The following is a 12,188-nucleotide window of genomic DNA, read 5'->3' on the forward strand; positions in this document are numbered from 1 at the left end:
TCCAACTGCCTTCTCTCTAGTCTTATAAACTGTTCAGGAGGTTGGCTAGAATATTACCTCCTAATTGGTGTAACTAGAATTAAAACCAATTAGCAATTAAGATGGTGTTAGTTATATCTCCTACACAAATTAAAATGCTTATAATATTCCCAACTTGGATCAAATTTCCGGTCCAAAGTAGAAGGTCACGTAAGTTAGTTATTGAAATGTTATTTCACGTTGTGCATGGTGCCCACTGCATTGGAACAGGCCTAAATTTTTACACTAATCACAAAACATTTCGGTCATGACTCCAAACTCCTAATTTTTACTTGCTTTTCGTAAGCACACCGCTGACAATCCTGATTTACTACAAACACTGGCCTCTACGTATTTTGTTCCGACAGCTATAATACTGAGGACCAGCCTTATAACCTATCAGTTTTGTTTCCATGGTAAAATATTTGCAGAGTATTTTATGTTAGGATAGTTAGGATCACTGTGCACATGTTGTGGCAATTCTTGAAGAGACGTAATACTCCTTACTTTCAGTGAAATGATATGATAGTGAATTTAAATTATTTATTGAACCATTCCTTCATTTATGTCATCGATCTATATCAAAGAGAGAACAAGTTCCAACACTAAATCATTAGGTACCCCATTTGTGACATTAATCGAGTTTGACTGAAATCCATTTAGAACAATCCTCTCTTTCCTTCCATCCATCCAACGAGTTAACATATCCCCATACCTAAATATATAATTTTTTAAAAACATTTTATATGGACTTTATCAAATACTTTCTGAAAATCTAGATCCACTAAATCTTCTTCAAGTAATGTCAAAAGATTTGTAAGGCAATATTTTTCTTGAGAGAAGTATTGCTGACAACCCAACAAAACTTGAAGCTTTGTTAAATGACTTTGTAAAACAACTGTTATCAGACTTACAAAAACTTTCTTCATCATTGGTGTAAGATTAACAGGTCTATAATTACGTGGATAATTTTTATCATCTGCCTGCCCTTCAAGAACTTACAAAAAATAGTAGCAAATGGCTCACATATTCAATCCTTACGGCTTCCTTCAAAACCTTCAGATGAATATTATCAAACCCAAAAGCGGTATCATTCTTTAAACGTTGAATTAATATGATAAATTTGTTTAATATTTTATTTTTATTTTCATTTTATTTAAAACTTTATTTTTATACATTTAAGAAAATGTAGAGACTAATAATAAAACTCTCATAATCATACTGTGTCATTCCTTAAATACCTTTCTTACGTTTTCACATTTTGCTTATCCTTAATATATTTAAATAAGTAAATAGTATTAATTTTTACATTTACAGCCAATCTTTATCCTTATAGTGTTTCGATTTTATAGTTTCCTAATTACTTAAAAATATATTTTGAAACTTTTTCTACGTCTAATCACTATCTTCAATTAATTCAGTTACTCAATTCATAGAAGATGATTCTTGTATAATTCTTTAAAATTAATTTTTTTTTATATTTGGTATTGTAATTTCATTATTTCTTATCTTCATTTGCAGCATAACGTCAAATCTAATTGAGAAATGGTCACTTGCACCTAGATGTTGCACAACTTCTACTCACTGAAAAATTTCTGTATTAAAAGTTAACAATAAATCTAAAATAGAACTCTTCCTAAGGGATTCACCATCCAATTTGTGAAGAAAACCATCGTAAACAGTTTCTAAAATAACACGTCTTTCCCTGATTTCCGGATTTACAACGCTAAAATCAGGGGTTCGATTCCCCTTTGTGGCTTTGCTATACGAAAAACACACACAAACACACACCCTGATTTGCCCCTGTCATTTCCAAACGTATATGTCTGGAATTAAAATTTGTCATAATTATAATCTCATTAGAGTTGTATCCTTCATCTTACTGAAGAGTTTGTCTCATTTTCACCAGTTTCGTCTGTTGTCCTGTAACAACTACCATCTTAAACTATTCTCCCTTTATAGCAGTTAGCATAAACCTAAAACAGATTCAATATGATTAAACACGAATGTTTACTTATAAAATAGTTCTGATGATGGTGGTTCTAGAGATGACGACATAATCCAGTATTTTCTACACCGAAAAACTGCCTGCCCACTGATTAGGAATCGAATAGTGGATTTTACCTTCTAAGTCCGGAAACTTCTCTCTGATCCAGTGTGATACCATTATGAAAAACTTTTCTTGTGATTCTTATGAACGACAAATGACAAATGGAAACTAATTTATAAAAGGAATATGTAATTTCGATTAGTTTGATGCCAAAGATAAAAGACTTGTTGTAAAACTTTGCCTTTGTACACATAGGAACATAATCGGTGTGTGTGTGTGTGCTTTCTTATAGCAAAGCCATGTCGGGCTATCTGCTGAGCCCACCTAAGGGAATCGAACCACTGCTTTTAGCGTTGGAAATTCGTAGACTTACCGCTATACTAGCGGGGAGCTGGTATTGGGAAAGATAGATAAAGTAAATTTTGTAACCGTAAGATTTTGTACAAGAATTAATGTTCCCATGCGATAACAGCATAATACAGGTTAAATAAACTACAAAAGGAAGTAGTGTGTCTTACAAATTAGCTAAAACAATAAAACAAGTGGTAGTGTGCAAAACTTGTTACAAACTTCGTGCATAAGTCACATCTCACCGTCACCAGCATCAGATACATACTTATACAGTCAGGACGTTAAAACTATATATAAGGTATATTCAAGTGTTCAAATTACTACAGAAATTAGGTAACCACAACTGTAGCTTCCAAGACTTATCTTAGACATACTGTAGCTAACCAGTAATAATCTATCTCTTGGCTAATACGTCAGTCATGGTAAACGCAACACATACTTATTTTATCACGTATTAATTTAAATAATGATTGTTAATGTTTAGAAAAATTACATAAGGTGTTATTTGTGATGTACACACTAGGGGTACCGAAACCCAATTTTTGGCATTTTAGACTTACTGGTGTAAGACTGGAAGCTTCACTAATGACGTCACACGACAGTATATACAAATTCTAGAACTAGTCACGATAGCTAGCAAACGATAACTATCGTGTCAAATACTGAAATCGATAATTATTAAAGTGTGTAAATAGAAAAAGTTGTAATAGTCTATAAAATGTTTAATTTCTCTAAGTGGTACCAAGTTTACCACTTTATATAATTGAATATATTGTTTGGAAAGAAAAGACCGTGAAAAATAAAATTGAATTTTTTTAGCACTGGTCGTGAAATCTTGTCATATTAAATGTATTTTATTGTGTATATCGAACTATAAAACGTAAATGTACATACCTATATCAACGTGTAATTTTAACTATATATATTTGATATCCTTAAACAGTACTAAGAGAACTTACAAACTGACAGAATCTTCAATAATGCTTCAATTTACTGGGCCGTTAAAATGTTATTTTACTTACCTTTATAAAAACAACTTGCAAAATAAAACTGGCTTCTCTTTTTCATTAAAATGCATTTCGTTAGTTAGTTAGTTAGTTAGTTTGTTTGTTTGTTTGTTTTGGAATTTCGCACAAAGCTACTCGAGGGCTATCTGTGCTAGCCGTCCCTAATTTAGCAGTGTAAGACTAGAGGGAAGGCAGCTAGTCATCACCACCCACCGCCAACTCTTGGGCTACTCTTTTACCAACGAATAGTGGGATTGACCGTCACATTATACACCCCCACGGCTGGGAGGGCGAGCATGTTTAGCGCAACGCGGGCGCGAACCCGCGACCCTCGGATTACGAGTCGCACGCCTTACGCGCTTGGCCATGCCAGGCCATGCTTGTGAGTTTTGGTTAGGCACAATTATTAACAGGCCCGCCATACCTTAACCAGGTGGTTAAGGCACTCGACTCGTAATTCGAGGGTCGTGGGTTCGAATCCCCGTCACACGAAACATGCTCGCCTTTTCAGCCGTGGGGGCTTTATAATATGACGGTCAATCCCACTATTCGTTGGTAAAAGAGTAGCCCAAGAGTCGGCGGTGGGTGGTGATGATTACCTGCCTTCCATCTAATCTTACATTGCTAAATTAGGGACGGCTAACGCATATAGCTCTCGTGTAGCTTTGCGCGGAATTCAAAACAAACTAATAACTGGTAAGTGCAACTGTTACGTCACTTTCGACGGTGGAGAAGTTTAGCAACAGAAACAAAACAGATATTTTTTATGTATTTGTAATTTTCTTAGGAAATTTTGAATACATATACATGTAGGAGAACTTTAATTCATAAAGTTTTTAAGTATATTCAAGTTGTAGTTGTGAACTTCTAAGTTTTTTAGTCTTCAAACGGCTTTACGTTGCGAATTGAATAATAGTCTACACACACACACATATACTTGAATATAATTTAGGCTATAAACGTACGTCATAGATCAAGATTCTAACTGATTGGATGTTCAAGTGTTCAAGTAGCCAAATGTAATCAATGGAATTAACGTTGTTTGATTTCGGCTGTGTAGTGTTTACACAAGTTGCGGTGGCGAAACTTACCTCTCCCAGTCGAAGTGCTGGCAATAAAAGCTACATTGGAAATGAGCTCACTGAATAAAACGTTTACCAAAAATTCGTTTTTTATGAAAGAAGATTCTTGGAATAAAAAGACGTTTTCATATCCAACGGTTTGTGATGAAAATATTGATTTCGAAAGAGATTACACGGTTTTGCACAGATTACGTTGTTTGTTAGGCCTTAAGCCAAGAAAAGATCCGAATGAAGGAGAACACATAAGTTTGTGCTTTGGAAAGAGGTTTCAGTGGCGAAGAATTTTTGTAATTATTTACCTTCACTTATCCATGGCTCGAGCATTCAACCAGATAATCTTCCTGTGGCTCCAGGATGACGGCCTTGGCTTCTGGGAAAGTATTACGGATACTTTTCACAGCTTGTCGGCAGCAATAACTGTGGATATTTTGGTCTATAAAGAACAAGAAATAGTCAACCTGATTACATTCTTTGAACAGAAGATTGTCCCCTTATTAAATTATTCTTTGCGACGTATAGTGCAAAAGACTCTGAGACCAACAAAGTATGCCTACACCTGTTGTTTAATAGTTCTTTTGGCCTGTCTTTGGTTAAACGTCTTCTATGTTTGGAAATTTCCACGTATCTTACAATACAACTATTTTGGATTCTCCAGTTTGTCATTTCCCATTTGGCTGTCATACGGTCTAATTGCAATTGAACGGGGATTGTTTGTTGTCGTTACTTGGGGTGTCCTGGCTGGCATAATGGCCTTTTACGTATCCCTTTGTACATTGATGGGACTAGCTTTAAGCTGCTGGAACAAAAAAGCCGATTACAGCTGCAGGATGTTTTCTGGAAAACCCAAGAAAGAGAAACATTTCCGAGAAAGGATTATGACATTACGGAAAGAGCATTGCAACTTTGGAAATGCTGTGTTACTGGTGGAATCGCTTTTTTCCCCTTTAGTGTTTGTCTGGTGTTCACATTTTTTGTTGGTGTCGCTAAATGAAATTACCTATCGCATAGCTTTTTCTAGATTAGCGGTATCCTTTATACTGCCGTTGGGGATGGCGGCTGTTCTCAACTCTTTACCTGTCGTCACCTTCTTTCTGATGACTTTAACCGCTGCAACAACTTCCGATTTATCAGAAGAATCTCTCCAACAAATCCGCATGCTGTTCACTCGAAGCCTACAGACCATGGATTTGTGCACAGACTTGAAGATGAAGTCTCTTACTCTGGAACTGATGAACAGTAAGATTGCTTTCACTGCCTGGAACTTTTTCACCCTAGACAGGTCCCTCATTCTTACTATAGCAGGAGCGCTCCTCACCTACGGGGTCGTGGTAGCACAGTTCAAAGGGATGTAAACGATACACCTTGTTATCCATATTAAGTTTGATTGAAATATTTTGAAAACTTAGTAATTTAGTGATATATTATTGGGAACTTTTCAATTTACATTTAATATTACTTGACAGTTTTAATGAAATATCTTAACCCTTAAACTGCGACCGTCATGAATTGATGTTGCTACCTATGACATACCCGCTGTTTAAGGATTACAAATTAAGATTGAGGTTACAAATCGTTGTTGCCAGAGTCGATTAAATCCGTTTAAAGTTTAGCAGCAAGTTTCCGAGTGATAGTAAAATGTTTCAATTAAATATATTAAGAAATTTTTTAGGTTAAAACTTACGTTAAAAAGAGGTTTTTCAAAATTAAATCTAATTCTCAAATGAAAAATGCCCAATGCTTTTTAAAATATGTTTTACAATGATTTTACAAACCATACAAACATAAGAATGTTGGATAAAGTTGTTTTATTATTCTACCTTATATGTCATAGATTTATCGATATTAAACTAAACGCAAGGGAATATAAATATATTATCATTACTGAGAAATAAATAGTTCATGTTAAATGATGTTACAGTTGCTTTAAAATGGTAAGCACCAATAGGTGAGATTCAACTTCAACTTTCAGTGTGTTATTAATAAAGGAAAATGTTTCAACATGAAATACAACATACAGCACCAACAAGTGAGATTCAACTTCAACTTTCAGTGTGTTATTAATAAAGGAAGATGTTTCAACATGAAATACGGCACACAGCACCAACAAGTGAGATTCTTCTTCAACCTTCAGTGTGTTATTAATAAAGGAAGATGTTTCAATATGAAATACGGCACACAGCACCAACAAGTGAGATTCTTCTTCAACCTTCAGTGTGTTATTAATAAAGGAAGATGTTTCAACATGAAATACGGCACACAGCACCAACAAGTGAGATTCTTCTTCAACCTTCAGTGTGTTATTAATAAAGGAAGATGTTTCAACATGAAATACGGCCCACAGCACCAACAAGTGAGATTCTTCTTCAACCTTCAGTGTGTTATTAATAAAGGAAGATGTTTCAACATGAAATACGGCACACAGCACCAACAAGTGAGATTCTTCTTCAACCTTCAGTGTTTTATTAATAAAGGAAGATGTTTCAACAAGAAATACTAAGATTGGGTTTTTCTAAAAATAGAATAGAAACACTTATTTCGTATTTTTTAAAGTAATGAGCTAAAGAGTTTTGTTTGTTTGTTTTTTAATTTCGCGCAAGGCTTCACGAGAGCTACCTGCGCTAGCCGTCCCTAATTTAGGAGTGTAAGACTAGAGAGAAGGCAGCTAGTCATCACCACCCACCATCAACTCTTGGGCTACTCTTTTACCAACGAATAGTTGGATTGACCGTCACATTATAATGCCCCACGGCAGAAAGAGCGAGGATGTTTGGTGTGATGGGGATTCGAACCCGCTACCCTTAGATTACGAGTCAAACGCTTTAACCCACCTGGCCATGCCGGGCCCTCTTCTTTAGATAATATTTCATTATTATGTCTTTCTTATGAAAATGGCCCGGCATGGCCAAGCGTGTTAAGGCGTGCGACTCGTAATCTGAGGGTCACGGGTTCGCATCCCCATCGCGCCAAACATGCTCGCCCTCTCAGCCGTGGGGGCGTTATAATGTGAGGGTCAATCCCACTATTCGTTAGTAAAAGAGTAGCCCAAGAGTTTGCGGTGGGTGGTGATGACTAGCTGCCTTCCCTCTAGTCTTACACTGCTAAATTAGGGACGGCTAGCACAGATAGCCCTCGAGTAGCTTTGTGCGAAATTCAAAAAACAAACAAACAAACTTTTATGAAAATTTCTGTAGAAGTAAAGATCTGTATCACCAGAAATTGACTTTTTTTCCACTTCTAAGCCAAAACAAATAAGACTGTCATTTTGTGAAAATATTTAGTATCAATCTCAAACTTTTAGTAAACGCGCAACAATTACATCACATCATAATATTTTACTCAATGACGTGTGTGGCACCCACATGCTGCAATAATGTTCGCTAGGTGTCGTGGTATACTCTCAACTAACATTACGAGTCTTGGATTTGGAATTCTGTTCCTCTTTTCAGTCAGTGCTTGTCGTAACTGTTGCAGGGTTGTAGGGGGATCGTTCCTATTCCTGACTGCAGGGCCAAGTTCATCCCAGAGATGCTCTATCGGGTCGGTACCTGGGCTTAGAGGTGGTTGCTTATGGACCGACACACCACGAAGTTGCAAGAAATATTGCACATTGCGAGCATTATGAGCTTGGTGCATTGTACTGTTGCAGTCGAAAAGTGTCCTGGAAAATACCATGGGCAAATGGCAGCAAGTGGCGATCCAGGATATCCTGATACACAGCACCAGTGACGTTTTGATCCAAAATGACCAACTGTCTGACAGCTACAGAACAGAAAGCACCCCAGGCGTGCACTGAACTTCCGCATCCTGCAACGTCAGGTTGAATATTTTCATCATTCAGCTGTTCTCCAGGAAACCTACGCACTCGTATCCGTCCATCAGTGGGGTAGAGCATAAATCTGGATTCGTCAGCAAAAACTACATGATTCCAGTGTGCGATCGTCAGATTACGGTATCGCTGAGCCCACTGCAGCCTGTTGTTGCAATGTCTTGCTGTCAGTTTAGGTTTCTTGACCATCCAGCTTGCACCAACCGTCGATTAACCGCCTGGAGTGAAATCCAGATCAGTTGTTGCGCGCGTAACTCAGAAGCAGTCGACCTGGAAAACATCGTACGATTTCGACCAGCAATGGTAAGGATTCGGCGATTATAGCTTGCTGTAGTGGCACGTGGACAGTCCATAGATCTGCTGGGACTCACACTTCCGGCTGCAGCTCTTCTTCTGAGAACTCTGTTGACGGTCTGCCTGGATACACAAAGTCGTCTTGCAATATAGCCTCGTTTCAACCCAGCGTTGTTGTAGGCAACCATTTTATTTCTCAAACCTACGTTAGCGGGACCTGGCATAATGTCTAAAATATTTACAGAGTTGAAAACGCGTAGCCAGCTGGTAGGGTACAAAAGTAACACCAAAATCCCTAGCTTTTATACCTCACCCCAGACACTGCATTTGGGACAAGTCACAAAACACTTCCATGTTCAAGGAATTAAACCGATTCAAAATGAACTCCGGTAATGCAGGGTAACAGAGAAATAAAACTTGAACGTTTAAGGACAATACACAAAGTGAATTTATGTAAATGATAAAAAATCACATTTTCCGAACATGTAACAACCTTTTTGAGCAGTAGTTTATATTTGTACTTTAAGGTATATAGTTACTTGGAAAATTATTCTCCGAGATTATTTATAGGGTACTTCATAAATATATATGTACTTATATAAACTTTTTGAAAGTATTGAAGAATTAACTATATGTTGTTTTTGTTTTGAATTAAGCACAAAGCTACACAATGGGCTATCTGTGCTCTGCCCACCACGGGTATCGAAACCCAGTTTTTAGCGTTGTAAGTTCGCAGACATACTGCTGAGCCACTGGGGGGCAAATTAACTGGACTCCATCAACGGAAACCGTAGTGGGCAGAGCACAGATAGCCCATTGCGTAACTTTGTGGTTAATTCCAAACAAAAAGAATCAAAAGTAATATGAGAACTAGTTTATAATTCACGTGTGTGCTATAGAAAAGGTAAGACCAAAAAAACAAATTGCTGAGAACTAATTAAGAACACATGTAAGTACATTAGAAAACGTAAGGTCAAAGAACCAACTTATTGAGTACTAGTTAAAAACACATGTGGATACATTAAAAATGGTAAGCTTAGAGAATAAAATGAATGAGAACTAGTTTAAAAGTACACAAATATATTATAAAAATAAGATCAAAGATTCAAATTACCAAACAACTGATAATATTATCTTTCTACATTCAAAATTGCATTTTTTATGCCCTTTCATTAATTTCCGTCTTGAGGACAGGTATACAGCTAGTAGAATCACTAGTTAATTAAATCGCTCTCAAAAGCACGTTTAATACCAGTTCATCAAATCATACTAAAAAGAATACTGATCACTAATTCATTTATATTTAAGTCAAGTCATAAAACGTACAATTAACACTAATTCATTTACAATTAATTTTTTTCCTAAAAAGTACGATACAATAATTCAGAATTATTGTTGAAGTATAAATCAAGACCTAAATTATTAGTTAATTATATTTTCTGTTCTAAAAAGAATGAAGTGATAATTAAAACTAGCTTAATCAAGTGGTTAAAGATTTTCATCTATCATTAAACACATACAAATCTCTAAACGTCGTTTCTATTACACATTTACAAGACTATCGAACCCGTATTAAGTGTTCTCAAACCACATAGACTTGGTCAGCTCAGAACTGACCTTTGTTATTCTAAACAGATGGTTTTTCTAGTCTGCGTATTTTCTTAATCGTCTGTCAATTACCTTCAATGAGTCAGTTTAATAAACTCTCTAAATGCATGTAAAGTAATGTTAAATAGTATCAAGGTTTGACATCAGTTTAGAATCATACAACTGGTGGCAAAACTTAAAACTATGGCCTTGTCATCTTCGATTACATCACTCCTCCTACTCATGTGCATATATCAGAAAATATACGTTCAGTTAGTTAAATCAAAAAATGTTACAAAAAGAAATAGTCTTAGCAAAAATGATTGAATATATAGCCATAGAATTAAAATTTGAAAAAATACACAGCTATGCCTAAGTTATAGTTAAATCAGACTGTAATTTAACTGCTAACGTTCCTCCAAATGAAACTCCTGGATGGCCAATAATTTGTCTTGTGTGAAATACTCTATTGTTAATAAAACAGTTTCCAACAGAAGTACACAATTGCTCTGTGCTTCGAGTAAAAACATTAGTCAAAAGTGACTATTTTTATGAAACGTGAATGAAACATTAAAGGCAGAAAAATAATATGATATTTTAATGTTTGGTAAGTAAACAACGATTTATAAGTACAAGGAATAATTTTATTGATGATGGAATATACTACACTGTTGAAACATGTAGATGTTTCACCATCAGTAAAGTTATCCTTTATACTTATAAATCGTTGTTTACCTACCTATTTTTATATTAGCATAATGTGATTCTTTACTCAAGAATCCGATATTTTGATGTCGTAAAACATACCATGAACCTTCACAATTAATTTGCTTGAGGAAATATTAATGAAAGACGATTACAGAAGAACTTCAGATTGGAGTCACTTCGTTCATTAGAGTAAACTGTCTGAGATTGTATAGTTTACTACTTTAATTAGTTAGATTAAATAGTTCCAGCCAGAAGGAAATCCCCTTGTGAAATACTTCAATATACAATTAGATACATTATATCTTAAAATCGAATATTAAGAGAAGACAATTAAATTATATTATTGTTAACTCCTTTAGAGATGAACCATACGTATCGCGTGAAACATTATACAACAATTTCACTGAAAAGTGGCAACTTCCATAGATGTAATATACGGATATCTTAAGTTTAGCGTATATTGCTGTACTGATGTCAAGTCTGAAGAGAAAATAAAAAAAGTGGTATGACTTACATAGCTGTTCTTTGTCCTCATAATGGCGGTTTGCATGGCTTAATTGGAATATAGAATGTTTCGAGTAGGCGGGACCGAGAAGTTCTATTTTTTTTTGGACTTTCGCACAAAGCTACTCGAGGGCTATCTGCGCTAGCCGTCCTTAATTTTGCAGTGTAAGACAACAGGGAAGGCAGCTTGTCATAACCAAGAAGTAACCTGGATTAAGATGATCATAAAGAATAAACTGATATAACCAGACACAATAATAATAAAGAATAAACTAATATAATCAGACACAATAATCGTAAAGCATTACTGATATGACAAGGCCGAGAAAAACTTAAAACATTATTTAATTTAAAAACTAAGATAATCGTAAATTATTAATTGATATAACAGACAAAAACAATCGTAAAATATTAAATCTGTATAACCAGATCAAAATAATCTTGAATTACACTATATAACACAAATTTTGTTCTTGGATAGTATGTGGTATTTCTTAATTGTTTATGTTGTAAAAGTACAGAAAATGGCCATTATTCCCTTCAAACTTTGCTTTTGTGACCTAAATAACGAAATTGAGAAATTAATCTGTTTTCTATGTAAAAACGGGCAAATTTGCACATTTTCATTTACATAAGGTCTGAATAAAGCAACATATGAATCTAGATTTACTAGTATTTATACTAAAGTTATACAAAATGTTTAGAAGTGAGTAGTTTTTCGAGATTTGTGACTGTAATGTAAATCATCTTCACGCATCAGC

The 12,188-nt window shown here is 35.4% G+C and overlaps 1 protein-coding gene across 1 annotated transcript; it reads left to right on the top strand.

The window, feature by feature from the left end:
* The first annotated feature begins 4,490 nt into the window (after nt 1-4,490).
* Nucleotides 4,491-6,951, top strand: LOC143246090 (uncharacterized). Its single transcript, XM_076492306.1, has one exon. It carries the CDS (start codon nt 4,559-4,561, stop codon nt 5,858-5,860), a length of 1,302 nt encoding a protein of 433 aa, XP_076348421.1. The 5' UTR covers nt 4,491-4,558; the 3' UTR covers nt 5,861-6,951.
* The last annotated feature ends 5,237 nt before the right edge of the window (nt 6,952-12,188 follow it).

This window comes from Tachypleus tridentatus, chromosome 3, assembly GCF_004210375.1.
Source record: "Tachypleus tridentatus isolate NWPU-2018 chromosome 3, ASM421037v1, whole genome shotgun sequence".
NCBI classification, from domain to species: Eukaryota; Metazoa; Arthropoda; class Merostomata; order Xiphosura; family Limulidae; genus Tachypleus; species Tachypleus tridentatus.